The 25,101-nt window shown below is 52.6% G+C and overlaps 1 protein-coding gene across 1 annotated transcript in view; it reads left to right on the forward strand.

The window, feature by feature from the left end:
* slc36a1 (solute carrier family 36 member 1) overlaps positions 1-18,095 on the forward strand; it is a 62,068-nt gene extending 43,973 nt beyond the window's left edge. The window contains exon 12 of the mRNA XM_056285122.1: positions 16,805-18,095. Within this exon, the coding sequence (XP_056141097.1) occupies positions 16,805-17,076 (272 nt within the window). The 3' untranslated portion in view covers positions 17,077-18,095. The remainder of the gene's footprint in view (positions 1-16,804) is intronic.
* The last annotated feature ends 7,006 nt before the right edge of the window (positions 18,096-25,101 follow it).

Raw genomic sequence — 25,101 nt, forward strand, 5'->3', positions numbered from 1 at the left:
ATGTGGAGTCGCCAGCCGCTTCTTTTCACCTGACAGTGAGGAGTTTCACCAGGGGGACGTAGCGCGTGGGAGGATCACGTTATTCCCCCCAAACAAGCGCCCCGACCGACCAGACGAGGCGCTAGTTCAGCGACCAGGACACACACCTACATCTGGCTTCCCACCCGCACACAGCCAAGTTGTGTCTGTAGGGCCGCCCGACCAAGCCGGAGGCAACACAGGGATTCGAAACGGGATCCCCATGTTGGTAGGCAACGGAACAGACCGCTACGCTACCTGGACGCCCCAGTGTGTTTCTCTGGCTTGTATATGATCTCCTACTCATATGCTCTCAAGGTTACTGCCCATGTCTGGATATGTGGGGATGCCATTTGAGGCAGTGCTTTCAGTTCACTGAAGAGAGACAGTAGAGGTTTGTGGTCTATGCAGACAACAAACTTCCTACCATACAAATACTTAGGGAAGCGCTGTATTCCCAACATCACAGCCAGGCCCTCGTGGTCAAATTGTGAGTAATTTTATTCAGCCGATATCAGTGTATGTGACATGAAGCTTATTGGTCTCACTTGCCCGTCTGGCATGTGATGCAACAACACTGCCCCCACTCTGTAGGGTGATGCATCACAGGACAAGATTAAGTCTTTCATAATGCACCAATACTTCCGAGGACTGCATGACCCGTTAGACTCCTCAAAAGCCATTTCCTGCTCACTTTCCCATTTCCACTGGGTATAATGGATGGCTAGATGGCTGGATTTTAAAGAGAGACTGACATGCCCTTTATGAACACATTTTTTAACATTGGGAGCTTGAATCATAACCAAAAATAGGTGTGGTTTTATGAATTCAAAGCTATTGGCTACTGTCTTCCTGGGTGTTCGCGTGAGTGGGGCTCGGTACTGCTCGTCATTTGCCGTGGGGGAAAAATGGTGGTAGGCCTACGGCAGGGCAGTGCAATACAACTTGGCAAATAATATGTTCGATGATACAAATAACTGTTGGATAGATAGATGATACATAAATAGATAGATATATAGCAATACGTCGTAGCAAGATTGATAATAAAGTCTCAACAAAATAGCACAAACTCAAGCCAAGTAGCTAGCAGGAGGGGGTGAAAGAACGGTTCTCCGTGGTTTTATAGCATCTCGCTACGGACACACCCTATATGCAAATTGACTGGTGTCTACATATCCACCAGCACAGTTTGTTATTGGACCTCATCTACAGTCAATCACAGATCTCTCTCGAGTGACCGCAGACGCGCTGTTTTGGCCACTGAATTTCTCCGTGGTCACATTCCAACTCGGAACACAGCCTGTCAACAGGACCACAGCCTGTCAGTAGGAACATAGGCTGTGTTCCTATTGATAGGCTGTGGTCCTATTGACAGCCCATCAGTAGGAACACAGCCTATCAATTGGAACACAGCCTATCAATAGGAATTTTCAGATTTTGATGTCAGTATCACTTTTAACAGTTTGTGCAATGGGGCCAACAATGTTGACAGGTTTTGCAGGAACCTATTGTACCAGTTGAGCAAGCCTAAGTACGCTCTCAGTGCTGTGACATTAGTAGGTGCATTCTGTATTGCCATTACCTTGTCTGGCAGAGCATGAAGTCCTGAGGCATCCACTCTTATGTCCTAAGAACTCTGCATGAAGGCACACTTACTGCGCTTTAGCCCAAGACCCCCTTCCTGCAGCCGCGCCAGGACCTCGTTCAGGGTTGCCAAGTGCTCCTGATCTCTCTGTCCGGTCACCAAGATGTCATCAAGGTAAACAGCCACATTTGTAATTCCTACCAGCAGACTCGCCATCAGTCACAGAAAGATAGGGCTGGAAGAAACACCAAAAGGAAGACGATTTACCTTGAAGAACCCCTTATGTGTGTTTATAGTGACGTATTGCTTAGCCAGGGAACTTGCTGATTCGCATGGCTTAAGTCCAGTTTGCTAAACTTTTTACCCCGACATCTTTTCAATCAAATCCTCCAATTTTGGTATTGGATATTGTTCAAGTTTGGAGACTAGATTGACTGAGCTTGTAGTCCCCACAGATACACACCGAATTGTCAGGCTTAAGTACGGGCACAATGGGTGCTGCCCTTTCTGCAAATGTAACGGGCTCAATTATGCCCTGCCTCGCCTTCCCAGTTATGTCTCCACTTTCTCTCGCATGGCGTACGTAACTTGCCTTGGCTTATAGAACTTTGGGATGACCCCTTTGTTAACATATCTTTTAGCTGGCAGCCCCTTCCAGGTTCCCAGTTCCTCTTTGAAAACCCCTTCATTTTGTTTTAGCACATCTTGCAAAGTCAGTTCTGGCGGCTCAGTTGTTGACATGAACCCTGTTCATCTCCAACTCCTTTAGGCACCCCCTCCCTGCCCAACAGGTTTGGCCCTGCACCTGGTACGACCACTGCTGGTTAACTGCTTGACTTTGGTCTTTGACACGACGTCTGCAGGCCCCAAAGTCGCCCGTGTACGTTTTCAGTCATCGAGTAGTCTTGCAGCTCTTGCGTTCCCCCTGCTGCCCATAACTTTGCAAACCCAGTCTGTCAGACTTGTCACACTGCAGCCAGTATCCACTTGGAACTCTACCATGCTACTGTAAACTACTAGTAAGACACGCCCCTAGCTAGCTAACGGCTCTGACCCTTTAGCCGAGCGGTTAGTGACGTGGCCTTGTGGTGCAGTACACCCTGTATCGAATCCCGCACCGGGCAAGAACATAACCGGATACAGTACCAGTGATGTTAAGCTGTGTGGTACTGGGGTCCACTTGTCGTATGGCCCTCTTTAGGTTGTACATAGTCAACACCTCACGGTCACTGGCGTGACTCACTTACGCGCTATGCAGACTGCTTTCTTTCTTCCTCCCTGACATGCTTCTGCTCCCCCCCCCCTTCCACTGCGGCTGTTCTACAGGAGGGGAGGACTTACACATTTTCATAACATGCCACCTCCACACCCCCCACACACACTCACATACACACTCATGGCACTTTTCATAAGCGCTATATTAAATGCAACTTGACTGACTGGTTTATAAAACGACAGTCTCGTGCTACGTGCCCAGCCCCATGTCTACTATACAGCGCGTGCCTGTTGACGCTCTGCCCCGCCATCTGCGTCCTGTACTCACGTGGTGCGCTGCCAGCTGCGACGTGTTCTCGGGTACTGCGGCCCCGTCCGGCATTTTCGTTTGCCCTTGCGGGTCACGCACATCCTTATGTGCCGTTTCAATGGCTCGTGCGAGTTCCAAGGCCTGTTCGAACCTCAACTCGGGTCGGGCTCAGCCAACAACCTCCGACTGTCCAATACACCGCACACCAGCCTATCCCGGAGCACCGCTTCCGGTGCATCTCCACAGCTGCGACGCTGGGCGAGCCCCCTTAGCGCTGCTACATGCGCCGCCTGGTTACGCTGAAATGGCGGAGTGATTCCACTGGGCTTAGGGGTGTAGTGTGACTGAAGCAGTTCCGTTAATCCGTCATACGTTTTATCACCCGGCGCGTCTGGGCTCAGCAAAGCTCTCATCCATCCGGCGGTCACCAACCCTGCTCCTGCTCCTGGAGGGTCGGCGTTTTCACTGCAACCCTAATTTAACGCACCTGATTCAATTAACCAAGGTCTCGTTAGGCAGGTAATCAGCAGACTCGGGTGTGTTGCATTAGGGTTGAGGCGGAAACCGGCAGGACGCCGAGAAGGGCCGGTGGCCGCTGCATTAGACTGCCCGCTGAACTCAACAGGGTCGCCCGGTGCTTTCCCGCCTGTTTTCCCACTTGCCTGGAAAAATGATCCAACTCTTCGCCATACTCCTCCCAAGTGGGTCTCTATCACGTGGAGGGAGCGTCTCTATGACGTGGGGAGCGTCTCTACCACGTGGAGGGAGCGTCTATCACATGGAGGGAGCGTCTCTACCACGTGGAGGGAGCGTCTCTATCACGTGGAGGGAGCGCCTTTATCACGTGGAGGGAGCGTCCCTATCACGTAGAGGGAGCGTCTCTATCACACGGAGGGAGCGACTCTACCACTTGGAGGGAGCGCCCCTATCACGTGGAGGGTGCGTCTCTATCACGTGGAGGGAGCGTCCCTATCACGTGGAGGGAGCGCCCCTATCACGTGGCGGGAGCGTCCCTATCACGTGGAGGGTGCGTCTCTATCACGTGGAGGGAGCGTCCCTACCACCGCCGCCGCCGCCATTACGTGGTGAGCGTTAGCTCCGACTTGTCGGGACCGCGGTAGCTAACTAGCCTCGAACCCGCGCTGTCCAGCGCACTGCGCTTCCTCTGTGAACAACTCCTTCTCACGAGCTCACCGGTTTCCTCGTCGCCACGTCATATCCTGTCTGCAGGACACGCGGACAGCCAAAGTAAAGTCACTTCCGCTTCCTGAGCAGGACACACGTCTTCACGCAGGGCATTACCGCACGCGTGTGCGCTCTACTTCGCTGCATAACAATAGATGCTGTCTCTAGAGTAACTACGCCTCTACCGCCATCTACAGGCAATCATGCCATAACGCTCCATACCGCTCTCGATTCGTGCGCACAAGCGGCGGCAGGTCTCTCGGGACGGCGCCCCCCGACCCGCCCTCTCCTCCCTGGAAGAGAAGTGAGTACTGGCGGGCGGCGGGTCCCATGTGGAGACGCCATTAATCCGCACGAGTGAATTGTGAATCCTTCATTACGGACCAGCTTTCCATCTCCTTTCCAGTCCCCTGGCGCGCCTCATCCCATCCTCCGCATGGCTGCTGCCCACCAGCACTCCACGACAGTGCTTAGCGTCAGGGATATGATCTGGATTGTGTTATTAAAGATAATCCAGACATTAAATTGGACCGGGCCTGTCCGGGTATCAGTACCACCACACAGCACCGACAAAAAAACAAACTTCTGTAAACAACTAATAAGACCCGTTAGCCCCTAGTTAGCTAACGAGTCTGAGCCTTTAGCCGAGCGGTTAGTGACGTCGCCTTGTGGTGCAGTACACCCCGTATCGAATCCCGCACCGGGCAACAAAGTAACCGGTTAGACTTCCATCAATAATTAATTTATTCATACATGTTTACTCTGCCTTTATTGTTAAAGAATACATGTTACATGCTGACCATTTAAATAAGAAACGACTCGTGTTTTTTTCGAGTTTAAAATGACATTGACAATAACTACTGTAAGGAGTATATGATAAAATGCATTGCAGTACTGTAAGGAGTACATGATAAAATGTACACCTTTACTGTAAGGAGTACATGGTAAAATGTATTGTAGCACTGTAAGGAGTACATGATAAAATGCACTGCAGTACTGTAAGGAGTACATGAGAAAATGTACACCTTTACTGTAAGGAGTACATGGTAAAATGTATTGTAGTACTGTAAGGAGTACATGGTAAAATGTACTGTATTACTGCAAGGAGTACATGGTAAAATGTACTGTATTACTGTAAGGAGTACATGATAAAATGTACTGCAGTACTGTAAGGAGTACATGTAAGTACTATAAGGAGCACATGGTAAAATGTACTGCAGTACTGTAAGGAGAACATGTAAGTACTATAAGGAGTACATGGTAAAATGTACTGCAGCACTGTAAGGAGTACATGTAAGTACTATAAGAAGTACATGGTAAAATGTACTGTATTACTATAAGGAATACATGGTAAAATGTACCGCTGCACTGTAAGGAGTACATGTAAGTACTATAAGGAGTACATGGTAAAATGTACCGTATTACTATAAGGAGTACATGGTAAAATGTACTGCAGTACTGTAAGGAGAGTAGTCGTGATTCTGATCTGGATCCTCCGCCGTCCCGACACGTGAACGCCGGACAAACCGACGTCCTTTTCCTGCCCCCTGACCCCAGCGTCTCACCTGGAGGACATTACTGTCCCCCGCCTTCTGTTTGGCTCCACATGTACACCTTTTACTGCAAGAGCCTGCCTGCAGCAGTGATTGGTATGGATTTATTCATAAAAGCAGCTGCTAAACAAGCAGCCAGCGTCCCTTATCGTGCCCTGGCCTCTGCAATTTCAAGCCATTATCTTCCCTGGTTGTTGTCTCTGTGTGTCTCTGTGTGTCTCTGTGTGTCTCTGTGGCAGATGGGAAATAGTGGATTCGTTGCAATTCTGCAGTCAGTCACATAGCTGCATACACACCGCCAAACACGTGTACTACACATCAGTACTACACACCAATACTACTAACAGCACTCTTTGTAATGCACAGCAGGTACTCATTATCCTGCAGATGCACAAACTGACATCTGTTCCTCATCTGACATCACCACGGACGAGCTTTACTTCAGCGTTAATACTTTGTGGAAATGCAGGCTGAAATGAAAGCCACACATCCGGATGCGTTTTGACCAGTGGTTTAATTTGAACAACACATCGTTTTTACCAAACACCTTTTTGTTCCATCATATCTCCACTGACTTATGAGCGCAGCACATGGCGCTTTTATTCCTCCGCATGTTCGGAGATCCCACCACACACACGCCGGATGCTGTTGCCATAGCAACCAGGCGATCAAACGAAATTGGTTTTCTCAAAAATTAATCACAAGAACAAAAAAACAAAACAATATAAAACCTTTTAGGCCTGATTAACAACCCCTCGGTTGTCTTTGTCCTTTGGTCCAAATAAACCCGTTTCCACACAGCAGCAGGTTTTATCTGAAGGTGTCTGATAGAAGGCCATGTGGCTACCCACTTCTCCACTGAGTCTGTATCAAATATATTTATTTTGTAACAAGGTACATCAAAATGTATCTTGTTACAAAATACAAAATACTCCTCAAGTAAATGATCAAATATATTTATTTTGTAACAAGGTACATCAAAATGTATCTTGTTACAAAATACAAAATACTCCTGAAGTAAATGTATCAAATATATTCATTTTGTAACAAAGTACATCAAAATGTATCTTGTTACAAAATACAAAATACTCCTGAAGTAAATGTATCAAATATATTTATTTTGTAACAAAGTACATCATCAAAATGTATCTTGTTACAAAATACAAAATACTCCTCAAGTAAATGATCAAATATATTTATTTTGTAACAAGGTACATCAAAATGTATCTTGTTACAAAATACAAAATACTCCTGAAGTAAATGTATCAAATATATTCATTTTGTAACAAAGTACATCAAAATGTATCTTGTTACAAAATACAAAATACTCCTCAAGTAAATGTATCAAATATATTTATTTTGTAACAAGGTACATCAAAATGTATCTTGTTACAAAATACAAAATACTCCTGAAGTAAATGTATCAAATATATTTATTTTGTAACAAGGTACATCAAAATGTATCTTGTTATATTCTTTGCCCTGCTGTGAAGTGTGTGGTGTCAGTGTGAAGTGTTGTATTTTGTGCAGAGTCAGTGAGACGTGCTTCTGTCCTAAACCTTCACCTTAGCCGAGGACACGACCGCACGATAAAAACCCCTCTGAAAACACACCATCAACCACGACTTACTGTTTTCTCCTTCTTCATCTGCCCATCATCCCTCTGTCCCTCCCATTTATCAGGCTGATAGTCTCCCCTCCTCCTCCTCAGAGAGAGAGAGACAGATAGAGACAGACTGACAGAGAGACACAGAGATAAAGACAGACAGACAGAGAGAGACAGACAGATGGAGAGAGAGAGACACAGAGATAAAGACAGACAGACAGACAGACAGAGAGAGAGAGACACAGAGATAAAGACAGACAGACAGACAGACAGACAGAGAGAGAGAGACAGACAGACAGATGGAGAGAGACAGACAGAGAGAGACAGACCGACAGACAGACAGACAGACAGATGGAGAGAGACAGACCGACAGACAGACAGACAGACAGACAGACATACAGACAGACAGACAGAGAGAGACAGACCGACAGACAGAGAGAGACAGACAGACAGACAGATGGAGAGAGACCGACAGAGAGAGAGACAGACAGACAGATGGAGAGAGACAGACAGAGAGACAGACAGACAGACAGAGAGACAGACAGAGAGAGACAGACAGACAGATGGAGAGAGACCAACAGAGAGAGAGACAGAGAGACAGACAGAGAGACAGAGAGACAGGCAGACAGACAGACAGGCAGACAGACAGACAGAGACAGACAGACAGATGGAGAGAGAGAGACAGACAGACAGACAGATGGAGAGAGACGGACAGAGAGAGAGACAGAGGGACAGAGAGAGACAGACAGACAGACAGATAGAGAGAGACAGACAGACAGATGGAGAGAGTCAGACAGACAGATGGAGAGAGACAGAGAGAGACAGACAGACAGATGGAGAGAGACGGACAGAGAGAGACAGACCGACAGAGAGAGAGACAGAGGGACAGAGAGAAACAGACAGAGATGGAGAGAGAGAGAGAGACAAAGGATGGGAGATAAGTGAACACAAATTACATGTTGATGAGAGAATGAAGAATATGTAGCAGCTGTCTGTCCCACACTATTTGTCCCTGAAGCCTGAACCACAGTGTGTACTTGTGGTACACTAGAGAATACAGTGTAACATAGCAGGCGTATACACTATGTATTTACCTACTATCCACCTCCCTACTACATACTGTAGTATATACCCGTGTTACACCCACAGCAATAGCAGCAGTACTGGTACGCCGTATACGTTGTAAATAAATAAATAAATAAGTAATAACAACTTGGAAATGTGTATTTACAGCTGTACATTGGTATTGCACATCTGCCATAACGCACACACGCTTGTTCCGTTTGCACACAGCTAAAGAGCTGTCTCCTCCCACACAGTTTAGTCCAAATACAGGCGAGGTAAGAGGGTCGCCCCGCCACCCAAATTCCATCATATCAGAGACGCCATCATTCCATCATTCCCGAATCCCAACTTGAATGCTTTGAAGTTGTTCGTGGAAAATTGATAACGAAGTCGTTATTTAATGATCTCTACATACTGTGCATCACATTTACATGGAACAAAGCACATACTGGGACCTTCAACAGCCCAAACATACACGATGTGTACGTATGTAAACCTCTTTCTGAGTCTGGACCGCAATCCTGACCGGGATCACGCGGGTCCCGTCGGAGTTGGACCCTCCCTTGACCCAGAGCCCAGTACAACTCACCCGGGTTCACCCCTGTCCACACGCTTGATTTAGGTCAAGGTAGTGTCTTTACTGTCCCTAACAGGGATATTAGTTTGCAGCCATCCATGCATCCATCATCCAAACCTCTTCTCCTGCTCTCAGGGTGGTGGGAATGCTGGAGCCCATCCCAGCAGTCACTGGGTGGCAGGTGGGGAGACACCCTGGACAGGCTGCCAGGCCGTCACAGGGCAGATTTGTTTTCTAGTTTCCAGCCAGTCTCTATAAATAAATGGCAGCACGGTGGCCCAGTGGTTAGCGCTGTCGCCTCACGGCAAGAAGGTCCTGGGTTCGAACCCCAGGGTTGTCCAGCCCTGGGGGTCATCCCAGATCGTCGTCTGTGTGGAGTTTGCATTTTCTCCGGGTGCTCCGGTTTCCCCCTCCATGAAAAAAGACATGCATGTTAGGGTTAATACTGCTGTCTGTGCCCCTGACCGAGCCATGGCGAGACCACGTGGAGTTGGTCCCCGGGCGCTGCACGGCGGCTGCCCACTGCTGCTAGCTACACAGCTAGGATGGCTTACATGCAGAGGAAGAACTGCCCCACGGGGATTAATAAAAAGTAGTAGTAGTAGTAAATGAGGCAGAACTGACACATCACTGATGGAACAAATAACCGGAGGACGTAGCGGGCACGGACAACCAAAGGCGTTCGGATATACAGACCACGGAAACAAGCGCTGTGCCGACTACAGATGAATACTATCCACCACTTAACCGTTGGATGGCGGGGGGGGGGGGGGGGCAAAGGAAGCCTTGTGTCTCTTAGTCCTAATACAGGGCCTCCTCACACAACCACCTGAGGGTAACCGCTCAAACTCTGGCCGAAGGGGGCGACCTTGGCACTCCAGAAGGGAAGTAACCTTTCTGCTGAACACCTTCCTGTTATGAAGGTCGGTAAGCTGGGCTTGACTTCTCCCTGAAATCTTACTCGCCCGTTTGAGTTACTCAGCCCATTTGGGCGGTCTGGCGGCGGCCTCGCCTAGCGTCGATTGTGCGGCGCTTTTGTAGATCAGTAACCTCATCCACCACTGATCATACTGGACAAATCTAAAAGATGGAGTCGGTGAGTAAAGGTATATCATAAGGGATACGTATGATGGATAGAACAAGGAAAATGAGACCCAGCATGTAAAAAACAGAATGACCCTTTAAACAGGTGGGAAGTGTTCCTCAGAACTGAACCTCGGCACAGACTCCGGCGCTGTGCCAGCTTTCTGTGTTGGCGGGTTGGCTGCAGGATGCGTCTGCACCGGCTTTCAACTGGACCACTAGTCTCAGTCGTCCATGTGTTGTCTTACGGCAGTGTCCTTCCCACCTCGTTTCAAATCCTCTCATGCGGTCCCTCTTAAAGCCACGATGTCAGCTCATTAATCCGGAGGACTGTCCATCGGCATGCCCAGCCGGGCGAGGACAGGAGCCGAGCGCTGACTCAAACACATCTGCGAGTGAATTATCTGCCTCTCCTCCCTCCACCTCTCCATCAACACGACCCGGAGCGGCTCGGCTCCACCCTGGTTAACGGCAAGACTGCGGCTGAACGATCGTCTCCGCGTGGACACCGTGTCCCCCGGACGGTGTCGAGGTGGAACATTTGCAAATCAGCACATTTTTCAAAGTGGCGTTCCATTAATTTTCCTCGGTCAGGCGGGCGGGGTTATAGATCTGCCATCGACAGGGTGGGCTGGGGGTCATAGTGGCGGGCCTGACGCCCGGGGGTTTAACCCCCATGGCAGTCGGGAGTGTCTGTGATCTGAATAAAACGGCGTGCAGGGATTTGTAGTGAGACTGGTTTTTGCATCATTCTGGTATGCGACAGGTCGGCGGTGTGTGGAGCTATTGATTCTTGCCTCTCTCCACGACTTCTTATTTGGATTCTTCCTTTTACGACTCTGTTGTGTGTCATGTCTGTTGTGTGTCATGTCTGTTGTGTGTCACAATAACTTGTCAATTGAATGAAATTACCGACATGCAAACATTTCTTCTGAGGGAAATTGACCCCCGATTGAGTTGTTTGTATCTTTCAGCTGAGGTCTTCTGGTGGTTAACCCACTCCTTCCATCCATCCATCCTTCCATCCATCCATCCATCCATGCATCCATCCATCCATCCATCCATGCATCCATCCATCCATGCATCCATCCATCCATCCATCCATCCATCCATCCATCCATCCATCCATGCATCCATCCATCCATCCATCCATCCAGCCATGCATCCATCCATCCATGCATCCTTCCACCCATCCATCCATCCATCCATCCATCCATCCATCCATCCATCCATCCATCCATCCATCCATGCATCCTTCCATCCAGCCATCCACTCATCCATCCATCCATCCATCCATGCATCCATCCACCCAGCCATCCATCCATCCATCCATCCATCCATCCATCCATCCATCCATGCATCCTTCCATCCAGCCATCCAGCCATCCATCCATCCATCCATCCATCCATGCATCCATCCATCCATCCACGCATCCTTCCACCCAGCCATCCATCCATCCATGCATCCATCCATCCATCCATCCATCCATCCATCCATCCATCCATCCATCCATCCATCCATCCATGCATCCATCCATCCATCCATCCATCCTTCCACCCAGCCATCCATCCATCCATGCATCCATCCATCCATCCATCCATCCATCCATGCATCCATCCATCCATGCATCCATCCATCCAGCCATTATCCAAGACGCTTATCCATATCTGGGTCATGGGAATGCTGGAGCCTATCCCAGCAGTTATTGGGCGGCAGGCGGGGAGACACCCTGGACAGGCTGCCAGACCATCATACACGGCCCATACACACACACACACACACACACACACACACACACACACACACACACACACACACACACACACATACACACACCCATTCATACCTAGGGACCATGTAGTACGGGGTGGTTCACCTGACCTACATGTCTTTGGACTGTGGGAGGAAACCGGCGCCCCCAGAGGAAACCCATTCCATGAAGCAAAACTGCATTTTTCCTTTGACGGCTTCCTCCGTCCTCCACAGACAGCAAAACTGCTGTGGCCCGGACCCGTCCCACACCCGTCCCACACCCGTCCCACACCCGTCCCACACCCGACACTTCATCCGGCCCACATACCATGTGGAATGATGGCGCGTGGGCGGTCCACTCCTGTTTGCCAGATCTGGGCCAGAACCAAGCCATAGCAATGCTGCATGTGCTGCATATTTGCCAAAGGTGGCCATATTAGTTTTGTGATATTTGGGCCATATTCACCATTTACCCCACGGGGCGCTTCAGGGTCACATCCAGACCACATGTTGCCCAGAGCACCGTGTCTTTGCCAGAAAAGGCCCACATGTGATTTGGTATATTGGGCCATATTTGGTATTATCCATGTGGGCCACCTCAGGCTCCCATCCATGTTGTCAGGGCCAGAAGAAGACCACCACCAGCGCCGCGTCACTGCCGGAAGTGGCCCACATCCGGACGCCGTCTGGGTCATGAAGGGCTTGCAGATGAACTCCGACCCAACGACGCATGTTTTCCTTTGCATCTGTCAGACTGGATGGCAGGTGCCCCAACGCATTCGCTCGGAGCATTCCCTGTTTTGCTCTTTGGGTTTTCCGGACGATCCAGTGCTCTTCCTCCTTCACTCCGGGGAACAAGCATCAGACCACTCGCCCCAACGCCCCCCAAGCAGCCTCGCCACGGCCCCGTCCGACTGGCCGAAGACACTCGCGTGCGCCCTGAAGAGCGCCGTTGTGCGGCGAGATGACGGCTTCTCTCACCGGGAGTGGTGTGGCGGCGAGGCATCCTGCGGGCCTCGGCACGTGAAAGCTCGACCTCGCCGTCGCCCCGGAGGTTGGTCTGACAGCCTGCGGGGGAGCGGGCGGGCGGGCGGGCGGGCGGGCGGGCGGGCGGGCGGGTGGGCGGGCGAGCGGGCGGGCGGGCGGGCGGGCGGGCGGGCGGGCGGGTGGGCGGGCGAGCGGGCGGGCGGGCGGGCGGGCGGGCGGGCGGGCGGGCGGGCGAGCGGGCGGGCGGACGAGCGGGCGGCGGCCAGCCATTGATTTACCCTTCAAAGAGTCTTTTATCAGCTGCTGGTAATGGCCGCCCCAAGACCAGAGAGAATACCACTTGTCTTCTGCACTCACCGCACACAGGATGGCAACTGACAAGGCTGCAGGACTCCGTGTGTGTGTGTGTGTGTGTGTGTGTGTGTGTGTGTGTGTGTGTGTGTGTGTGTGTCTTAAGTGAAGCAGTGAAGACAACAGGCTTTTGCTGTGCGGCCAACCGTTTTTAGTGCACGTGTGTGAGTTTTCCAACATCACAGGACCCCCACTGAGCGTCAGCACCGAGGCCTACACACACACTTACACACACTAACACACACACACACTAACACACACACTTACGCACACACTAACGCACACACTAACGCACACACTAACACACACACTAACACACACACTTACACACACTAACACACACACACACTAACACACACACTTACGCACACACTAACGCACACACTAACGCACACACTAACACACACACTAACACACACACTTACACACACTAACACACACACTAACACACACACTAACACACACACTTACACACACCAGCACACACTTACACACACCAGCACACACTTACACACACTTACACACACTTACACACACCAGCACACACTTACACACACTTACACACACCAACACACACCAACACACACTTACACACACTTACACACACTAACACACACTTACACACACTTACACACACTAACACACACCAACACACACTTACACACACTTACACACACTAACACACACTTACACACACTTACACACACTTACACACACCAACACACACTAACACACACTTACACACACTTACACACACTTACACACACCAACACACACTTACACACACTTACACACACTAACACACACCAGCACACACTTACACACACCAGCACACACTTACACACACCAGCACACACTTACACACACCAGCACACACTTACACACACTTACACACACTTACACACACTAACACACACCAGCACACACTTACACACACCAGCACACACTTACACACACCAGCACACACTTACACACACCAGCACACACTTACACACACTTACACATACTAACACACTAACACACACTAACACACACACCTAGGGACAATTTAGTACGGCCGAGTCACCTGACCTACATGTGTTTGGACTGTGGGAGGAAACCGGACCCCCGGAGGAAACCCACACAGACACGGGGAGAACATGCAAACTCCCCACAGAGGAAGACCCGGGACGACCCCCAAGGTCGGACTACCCCGGGGCTCGAACCCACGACCTTCTTGCCGCGAGGCGACCGCGCTAACCACTGCGCCACCGTGCCGCTCGTCCCCACGTCAACAGAGGAAACTAGCCGGAGTCTTCAGCACAGCTGCAGCATGCTCCCTCCTCTTCCTCGCAGCTTCTCTCTCCTCTCACCCCCCCCCCCCCCAAGCCTCCACTCCTCCGGCTCCTCTCATCATTCATCTGATCACCTCCTCCCCTCTCCTCCGCTTCTGTCCTCACCCCGTTATTGATTTCCTTCCAAGTCTCCCTCACAGAGATTTCCCTCTCTTCTTGTTACCCCTGCGTGTCCGTGTGACCTCGTTTGCCCCATTCTTCTTCATCTGCCTCCCCGCTCACTTCACAGGCAGAAGGAAAAGGGCAGTGAGAGCCAAGGGCGGACTCCCAACCGCCTCCTCCATTACACCTCTGCTTTAATACCGTGGAGCTGTGACATACTGCATTAAGGACACTGGAACTAGTACACTTTATGGGTTGAGCACCGCACTCACTACGTTTTACTCACAGGCCCCAGTTCCATACAGTCGTCTCTATATAGCTGTATATCTATACCTATCTATCTATCTATCTATCTATCTGTCTATCTATCTATCTATCTATCTATCTATCTATCTATCTATCTGTCTGTCTGTCTGTCTGTCTGTCTGTCTGTCTGTCTGTCTGTCTGTCTGTCTATCTATCTGTCTATCTATCTATCTATCTATCTATCTATCTATCTGTCTGTCTGTCTGTCTGTCTGTCTGTCTGTCTGTCTGTCTGTCTGTCTGTCTGTCTGTCTGTCTGTCTGTCTGTCTGTCTGTCTGTCTGTCTATCTATCTGTCTGTCTGTCTGTCTGTCTGTCTGTCTGTCTGTCTGTCTGTCTGTCTGTCTCTATCTATCTATCTATCTATCTATCTATCTATCTATCTATCTGTCTGTCTGTCTGTCTGTCTGTCTGTCTGTCTGTCTGTCTGTCTGTCTGTCTGTCTGTCTGTCTGTCTGTCTGTCTGTCTGTCTATCTATCTATCTATCTATCTATCTATCTATCTATCTGTCTATCTATCTATCTATCTATCTATCTATCTATCTATCTGTCTATCTATCTGTCTATCTATCTATCTGTCTATCTATCTATCTATCTATCTGTCTGTCTATCTGTCTGTCTATCTGTCTATCTGTCTGTCTATCTGTCTATCTGTCTGTCTATCTGTCTATCTGTCTGTCTATCTATATATATTGTAGCGAATTCGGGGGGCAACCGCAGGAACCGCTGCAGCCAGGATGCGGACAGGTCCAGAAACCCGGTCCAGAAAGTAGAAACCCTCACCGTGTCTTTACTCCATCCATGTATTAAACCAGCTGATTTGGGAAAGAGCTCAGTGCCATCTGATGGTTTAGTACATGGGTGGAGTAAAGACATAGGTGGGGTTTTTACAGCTCCACATAAAGGAATGGCGCATCGTGGCAGCACGGTGGTTTCTTACCCGGTGTGAAGGACCTCGTAGAGGTCGCACCGGTTTGCTTTTAAATCTCTTTGTGCGTTTTTTTTCTCTCAAGCCAACATTTTGGACTTGTGTGACCGGAGTGTGGACGTACTCTTGGGGTCAGTAGGTCATGGGTAGGGGTACTGGGGCGTACTCTTGGGGTCAGTGGGTCATGGGTAGGGGTACTGGGGCTTTTAACAACCATTAACAGTAAACAAAACACAAACACAGTACTCTGAACAGAGTCCTCCATCTCCTTTCCAGAGGCTGAACAGTTCAGACCAGTTCCTGTTGGCCGGTGGTGGTGTTGGTGGTGGGGGGGTAACTACGGGGGGGGGTAACTACTGTATCTGTGACATGTTTTCCCACCAAAAGTGATTTGGTTTCCACCTCCTTATCTAATAAAACAGACTATTTGGGGGTCCTCTCTTTAAAAGCAATGTTGTAACGACCACGGATGACTGGACTCGCTAGCCCTCGGCTAACGGGCCGCGCCCTGTAGTTAGCTGGCTAGCGCGGGCGACCCGGGTTCGCTTCCCGGCTGCCCCTGAATTCGCTACAGTATTATCGCTAGTGAGCTGCTGCTCTGATTGGCTGGCAGTATTGCTGGCCCCGCCCCCTCCCTTGACAGAAACAACGGATACCCAACCAGAGGCTACCTTGTTCTGGACGTGGGTAACTGTGGGTGAACTCTGGGGGGGTTTCCAGTGTGACATCACTCTGTGGGACAGTTCTGATTGGCTCGTTCAAATGATGCCATTTGGCCCCAACACACGGGGTCTTGTTCTTCACTGACCTGATGACTGACCGGTCTGTTCTGTCTCTCTCGTGTCCCAGGTGCCCTGGCCGTCCTCGTTCCTGAGCTGGACCTGGTCATCTCATTGGTTGGTTCGGTCAGCAGCAGCTTCCTGGCCCTCATCTTCCCGCCCATGCTGGAGGTGGCGACCTTTCACACGGAGGGCTTGTCGCCGTGGGTGACCCTGAAGAACACCGTCATCAGTGTGGTCGGGCTGATCGGTTTCGTCACGGGGACCTACATCGCTATCCTGGAGATCATCGCACGCAACGGCCAGAAGGACGGCGCCTTCCCCTCCTACCTGGTGCAGTGAAAAAGGAAATCAGCGGCCAATCAGAAAACGTTTCCACCCCTGCCGCAGACCCAGAGGCAGGGCAGCCATGATGCTCGGGCCCTCTTGTCGTGGCTGAACGTGTCAGCCGTGTTAGGACGAAGTGTAACACGTTGTGTCATTCTGAGAGCTGTGGATTTGTGCTGCTTGCTGTGTTGGTGGCCATGTTGTATAATTGTGTATGTTTTTTTAATGCCCAGTGGCAGTTCAGTCACTCCCGTTATGGGGACAGGCGCCTGGTGCGGTTGGTGGGAAGGCACCGAGCGGGAGCGAGGGACTCGAACAGTGCCTAACGGCCTTCTCCTGTCGTTTCTATGGCAGCGCGTTACCGGCTCGTCGTTCCTGTTCGGATCCGCCTGGGGGCGCTACAAACACACCTCTATTTATTACCGGAGAGCGTGGCCGGCCTTCGGGTCAGTGTGGTCCCGATGCTGCCGAGCACACGGTGGGTGCCGTTCATCGCACGACACGACGAAGAACACAGCAGCTCCTCCTCGTCTTCATCACCTGGCTTTGCTCTCGTTTTAAAAAAGAAACACACAACTTTTTTTAATCTGATTTGTTTTGTTTTAATATTTGAAGAAATTATTTTCATTCATTTACAAATGTGCTGAAACTTCTCCTTTTTTTTAAGGTATTTTTTTAAAACCTGAAAACGCTCGTCGATGCAAACCTACGCGTGTACTCCCGAGGTTTCCCCGGGCGCCGGGGGAGACTCGGACCTCGGCATGCAGACGTCTGCCGCACTTAGCTTCGTTACACACGACCGTGTCAGGCGTCACAGCCTTGACCCGCGCCGGCTCGGGGGGCGACAGCACGAGTTCTGTCCTAAGACTGTGATTAGCTGGTCAAGTTGTGTCCACGTCATGTGTCCACGTCATGTGTCCACGTCATGTGTCCACGTCATGTGTCCACGTCATGTGTCCGTGTTGTAACCCTGAACGTCACAAACAGTGTGTAACCTCGATGTGCCACAGCAGCATCCTGAATAAAGATGGAAACCGGAGGCACTTACTATGTTTTCACTTCAGGTCCGCCTGTCTGTCCAGCCTGCCTCAGTCAGCACAGTTCACATGCTCTGGAGGTCCGTCCATCCAGCCATCCATCCGTCCATCCGTCCATCCATCCGTCCATCCATCCGTCCGTCCGTCCATCCATCCAGCCATCCATCCGTCCATCCGTCCGTCCATCCGTCCGTCCGTCCATCCGTCCGTCCATCCGTCCGTCCATCCATCCGTCCGTCCGTCCATCCAGCCAGCCATCCATCCGTCCATCCGTCCGTCCATCCATCCGTCCGTCCATCCGTCCATCCGTCCGTCCGTCCATCCGTCCGTCCGTCCATCCGTCCATCCAGCCAGCCATCCATCCATCCGTCCATCCGTCCGTCCATCCATCCATCCGTCCGTCCGTCCGTCCATCCGTCCATCCAGCCATCCGTCCGTCCATCCTTCCACCCGTCCGTCCATCCGTCCGTCCGTCCGTCCATCCGTCTGTCCGTCCGTCCATCCATCCATCCGTCCCTCCACCCGTCCATCCATCCGTCCTTCCACCCGTCCATCCATCCATCCGTCCAGCCATCCATCCATCCGTCCATCCAGCCATCCATCCGTCCAGCCATTCAATCCACCCATCCAATCCACCCATCCAATCCATCCATCCATCCATCCGTCCATCCGTCCATCCGTCCAGCCATCCATCCGTCCATCCATCCAGCCATCCATCCGTCCATCCATCTGTCCATCCATCCATCCATCCGTCCAGCCATCCGTCCATCCATCTGTCCATCCATCCACCCAGCCACCCATCATCTGAACCACTTATCCTGCTCTCAGGGTTGTGGGGATGCTGGAGCCTATCCCAGCAGTCATTGGGTGGCAGGCGGGGAGGGACCCTGGACAGACCGCCAGGCCATCACAGGGCCCACACACACACACACACACACACACACACACACACACACACACACACACACAACTAGGGGCAATGTAGTACGGCTGATTCACCTGACCTACATGTCTTTGGACTGTGGGAGGAAACCGGAGCCCCCGGAGGAAACCCACACAGACACGGGGAGAACATGCAAACTCCACACAGAGGACGACCCAGGACCACCCCCCAGGTTGGACTACCCCGGGGCTCGAACCCAGGACCTTCTTGCTGTGAGGCGACCACACTAACCACTGTACCACCGTGCCGCCCGAGGGGAATTCAGTGATGGTGATTGTCACCGCGTTACCACAGTCCCATATGAAGCAGATCGTCTTCCTGCAGCAGCTCTCACCATCCCAGATCTCACCATCCCAGATCTCACCACCCCAGATCTCACCACCCCAGATCTCACCACCCCAGATCTCACCATCTCAGATCTCACCATCTCAGATCTCACCACCCCAGATCTCACCACCCCAGATCTCACCATCCCAGATCTCACCAGCCCAGATCTCACCACCCCAGATCTCACCATCCCAGATCTCACCATCCCAGATCTCACCATCCCAGATCTCACCACCCCAGATCTCACCACCCCAGATCTCACCATCCCAGATCTCACCACCCCAGATCTCACCATCCCAGAGCTCACCACCCCAGATCTCACCATCCCAGATCTCACCACCCCAGATCTCACCACCTCAGATCTCACCATCCCAGATCTCACCACCCCAGATCTCACCATCCCAGATCTCACCATCCCAGATCTCACCACCCCAGATCTCACCATCCCAGATCTCACCACCCCAGATCTCACCACCCCAGATCTCACCACCCCAGATCTCACCATCCCAGATCTCACCATCTCAGATCTCACCACCCCAGCTCTCACCATCCCAGATCTCACCACCCCAGATCTCACCACCCCAGATCTCACCATCCCAGATCTCACCATCTCAGATCTCACCACCCCAGCTCTCACCATCCCAGATCTCACCACCCCAGATCTCACCATCTCAGATCTCACCACCCCAGATCTCACCACCCCAGATCTCACCACCCCAGATCTCACCATCCCAGATCTCACCACCCCAGATCTCACCACCCCAGATCTCACCATCTCAGATCTCACCACCCCAGATCTCACCACCCCAGATCTCACCATCTCAGATCTCACCATCTCAGATCTCACCATCCCAGATCTCACCATCCCAGATCTCACCATCCCAGATCTCACCATCCCAGATCTCACCACCCCAGATCTCACCACCCCAGATCTCACCACCTCGGATCTCACCATCCCGGATCTCACCATCCCAGATCTCACCACCCCAGATCTCACCATCCCAGATCTCACCATCGCACAGTTCACCCCAGTGGAAACACTGCCGAGGCTGCGTTTACTACTTTTCTTTTTTATAGTTTTTCTCCCCAATTGTATCCAGTCAATCACCCCACTCTTCCGAGCCGTCCTGGTCGCTGCTCCACCCCCCCTGCCGATCCGGGGAGGGCTGCAGACTACCACATGCCTCCTCCCGTACATGTGGAGTCACCAGCCACTCCTTTTCACCTGACAGTGAGGAGTTTCACCAGGGGGACGTAGCACGTGGGAGAAACACACTATTCCCCCCAGTTCCCCCTCCCCCCTGAACAGGCGCCCCGACCGACCAGAGGAGGCGCTAGTGCAGCGTCCAGGAGACATACCCACATCCGGCTTCCTACCCGCAGACACGACCAGCTGTGTCTGTAGGGACGCCCGACCAAGCCGGAGGTAAACGGGGATTCGAACCGGCGATCCCCGTGTTGGTAGGCAACGGAATAGACCGCCACGCTACCCGGACGCCCCTGGCTGGTGCTCCTTGATGATGTCACCTTGTTGCACCTTGGTAGCAAGTCGCTGAACGTTTGCACGTTTGGATGAGTGTGTGGCTGAATAGACGTGTTTATGGGCCCGTTATGGCGCCGTGGAGGCTGGCCACCCTTTACTTCGGTACCTGAGTACCAGAACAACACTGCGTTTATACGCCATGTCTGCAGTGATCAGCACACAGTAACACGCCAGCAACGCTCTCGGCGGGTTATACATGCATCTCATCAGCTAAGGGACTTGTAGCGGTTTGGGGGCAGGGAAGGGACCGGACGGTCGGTTCCCCGGTCATACGGGTGTAATACAACAGGTTCGGATCTCATTTCCAACCCTGATCAACACCCAATGTTAGCAAAATTGCGGGTGAACAGCAGTTGTTTTGTCCTTGACTCCCTTCATAAACATGTAGGCCATCAGGAGCGGCGGTGCAGCTCATGAGGCGCTGGCGCCGTACGGCCGGTCACCACAGCAGCCACGCCGTGATCACCGGGCTCCTCATCCAGCGCTTAGCCGGGCCCTGCGTCAGGGTGGAGCAACGCAAAGCATCATGTAAACTGCAAAAACGCTCACTGGCCGATCAGCCAGGGGGTCGCCCGCCCCCCTTTAGTCGAGCCGTTAACGATGTCGCCTCGTGGTGCAGTACAACCCTGGGTGGAGCCCCGCAGCGGGCGGAAATATGCTCGGTGACACTGGTGGCGGCCAGGGGTGTAGCACAAAATCCTGGGCCTATGCATTAGCAGTCTCTGTGGGCCCCTTTCCTCTTCTGTCTCTCACACATCACTTTTTCTGAGTTCTAGCATACTGCGTATTATTTACAATCACAGTACGTTAATCTATTCTAACCTGACTTAACCTGACTTAACATGACTTAACCTGACTTAACATGACTTAACCTGACTTAACCTGACTTAACCTGACTTAACATGACTTAACCTAATTATCTCACAGTGACTGAAAACGACTCTGTGCTTGTGCTTGTATCAGCTGTCACTCACGACAGGACACCATGAGCTGCACTGAGAGATGCTCGTGAGGGGCCGACTGAACCATTTTACACCTTTTGTAAGGGGTGAGAGGGGCCTCAGAGAGGGGTGAGAGGGGTCTCAGAGAGGAGTGAGAGAGGCCTCAGAGAGAAGTGAGAGGGGCCTCAGAGAGAAGTGAGAGGGGCCTCAGAGAGAGGTGAGAGGGGCCTCGGAGAGGGGTGAGAGGGGCCTCAGAGAGGAGTGAGAGGGGCCTCAGAGAGGGGTGAGAGGGGCCTCAGAGAGGGGTGAGAGGGGCCTCAGAGAGGAGTGAGAGGGGCCTCAGAGAGAAGTGAGAGGGGCCTCAGAGAGAAGTGAGAGGGGCCTCAGAGAGAAGTGAGAGGGGCCTCAGAGAGAAGTGAGAGGGGCCTCAGAGAGAAGTGAGAGGGGCCTCAGAGAGGAGTGAGAGGGGCCTCAGAGAGAAGTGAGAGGGGCCTCAGAGAGGAGTGAGAGGGGCCTCAGAGAGAAGTGAGAGGGGCCTCAGAGAGGAGTGAGAGGGGCCTCAGAGAGAAGTGAGAGGGGCCTCAGAGAGGAGTGAGAGGAGCGGTGAGAGGGGCCTCAGAGAGAAGTGAGAGGGGCGGTGAGAGGGGCCTCAGAGAGGGGTGAGAGGGGCCTCAGAGAGAAGTGAGAGGGGCCTCAGAGAGGAGTGAGAGGGGCGGTGAGAGGGGCCTCAGAGAGAAGTGAGAGGGGCCTCAGAGAGGAGTGAGAGGGGCGGTGAGAGGGGCCTCAGAGAGGGGTGAGAGGGGCCTCAGAGAGCGGTGAGGGGCCTCAGAGAGGGGTGAGAGGGGCCTCAGACAGGGGTGAGAGGGGCCTCGGAGAGGGGTGAGAGGGGCCTCAGAGAGGGGTGAGAGGGGCCTCAGAGAGGAGTGAGAGGGGCCTCAGAGAGGAGTGAGAGGCCTCAGAGAGGAGTGAGAGGGGCCTCAGAGAGGAGTGAGAGGGGCCTCAGACAGGGGTGAGAGGGGCCTCAGAGAGGAGTGAGAGGGGGCTCAGAGAGGAGTGAGAGGGGCCTCAGACAGGGGTGAGAGGGGCCTCAGAGAGGAGTGAGAGGGGCCTCAGAGAGGAGTGAGAGGGGCCTCAGACAGGGGTGAGAGAGGCCTCAGAGAGGGGTGAGAGGGGCCTCGGAGAGGAGTGAGAGGCCTCAGAGAACAGTGAGAGGGGCCTCAGAGAGGGGTGAGAGGGGCCTCAGAGAGGGGTGAGAGGGGCCTCAGAGAGGGGTGAGAGGCCTCAGAGAGGGGTGAGAGGGGCCTCAGAGAGGGGTGAGAGGGGCCTCGGAGAGGAGTGAGAGGCCTCAGAGAGGAGTGAGAGGGGCCTCAGAGAGGGGTGAGAGGGGCCTCGGAGAGGAGTGAGGGGCCTCGGAGAGGAGTGAGAGGCCTCAGAGAGGGGTGAGAGGGGCCTCAGAGAGGGGTGAGAGGGGCCTCAGAGAGGGGTGAGAGGGGCCTCAGAGAGAGGTGAGAGGGGCCTCAGAGAGCCGCCACTATGCTCTTTAAGTCCCTCAACCGAAGTATTGAGCCAATTTTAACTGAAGTTATGACGCTAATTAGTTAGAAATAAAAATTTGCAAACCAAAACAAACTTTTAATTCCAGGCTTCCCGAGGGCCCCCCCCCTTCCGGGCCCTGATAGACCCCCCCCACCACCACCACCACTACTACAACGCCGCTGGTGGCAGCGGTGGGATCTGGAAGGGTCCAGAAGTGTGCAGATCCTCAGAAGTGTCTTCGGAGTGCGGGAATAAAGAAGCGCGAGGGCGGGGTCGGCCAGGGGGTCGCCCCCCTTTAGTCGAGCAGTTAGCGACGTCGCCTCGTGGTGCAGCACAACCCTGGATCGAATCCCGGAGCAGGCAGAAACCTGCGCACTTACAGTCATTTAATGGAGAACACAACCTTTTTCATTGGGAGTGATGAAGGAGGACAGGATTAGGAAGGAGTATATCAGAGGGACAGCTCAGGTTGGACGGTTTGGAGACAAAGCAAAAGAGACAAGATGGAGATGGTTTGGACATGTGTGGAGGAGAGATGCTGGGTATACTGGGAGAAGGATGCTGAATATGGAGCTGCCAGGGAAGAGGAGAAGAGGAAGGCCAAAGAGGAGGTTTATGGAGGTGGTGAGGGAGGACACGCAGGTGGCTGGTGTGACAGAGGAAGATGCAGAGGACAGAAAGAGATGGAAACGGATGATCCACTGTGGCGCCCCCTACCGGGAGCAGCTGAAAGTAGTAGTAGTAGTAGTAGAGAATTGCTTAATGGAGAGCATTCCAGTGTGTATGTTGAGTGCTTTGCTGGGTGTAACTCCGGCCCAACATGAAGCGGTGAAGGCTCGAGGCCGAGCGCCGTTCGTGACCGCCTTCGCTCGATGCATATTCATCAGCGCGTCTCTGAAGTGCAAAGTAATTTTCACCGTCGGCCACGCGAGCGGCCCCAGTAATCCAGCGCCAGGCCTAATTGATACAAATGAGAGGGCGGTGGACTGGATTGGGGATTGGAGAAATGAGTCCGCCGGGCTTCACTTTACTCCGTGAAGCTTCACGGTGCAGTCGTGGCGGGCGGGAGCTGGCATTTCATTAGGACGAGTGGGAGCGGAGGAGTGGGAGTGGAGGAGTGGGAGCGGAGGAGTGGGAGTGGAGGAGTGGGAGCGGAGGAGTGGGAGTGGAGGAGTGGGAGCGGAGGAGTGGGAGCGGAGGAGTGGGAGTGGAGGAGTGGGAGCGGAGGAGTGGGAGTGGAGGAGTGGGAGCGGAGGAGTGGGAGCGGAGGAGTGGGAGCGGAGGAGTGGGAGTGGAGGAGTGGGAGCGGAGGAGTGGGAGCGGAGGAGTGGGAGCGGAGGAGTGGGAGTGGAGGAGTGGGAGCGGAGGAGTGGGAGCGGAGGAGTGGGAGCGGAGGAGTGGGAGTGGAGGAGTGGGAGCGGAGGAGTGGGAGCGGAGGAGTGGGAGCGGAGGAGTGGGAGTGGAGGAGTGGGAGCGGAGGAGTGGGAGCGGAGGAGTGGGAGCGGAGGAGTCCCCGGGTGCAGGCCCGTGTACTCACCACACCACGCCGTGCATCCCGGATGAGCTGCTGGCTGTGCAGGTTTTGCAGGCGAGCACTTACGTGTACGTCTGTTTAACTATCCTGGAGACGTGGGCGTGTCGGAGGAGGGATGGGTTCTTCAAATGCGTTACACTGGTTTCCTGCCGTGGAGACTCTGTGGTCGGTTATTTTGG

The sequence above is a fragment of the Lampris incognitus genome, chromosome 1 (assembly GCF_029633865.1).
Source record: "Lampris incognitus isolate fLamInc1 chromosome 1, fLamInc1.hap2, whole genome shotgun sequence".
NCBI lineage: Eukaryota > Metazoa > Chordata > Actinopteri > Lampriformes > Lampridae > Lampris > Lampris incognitus.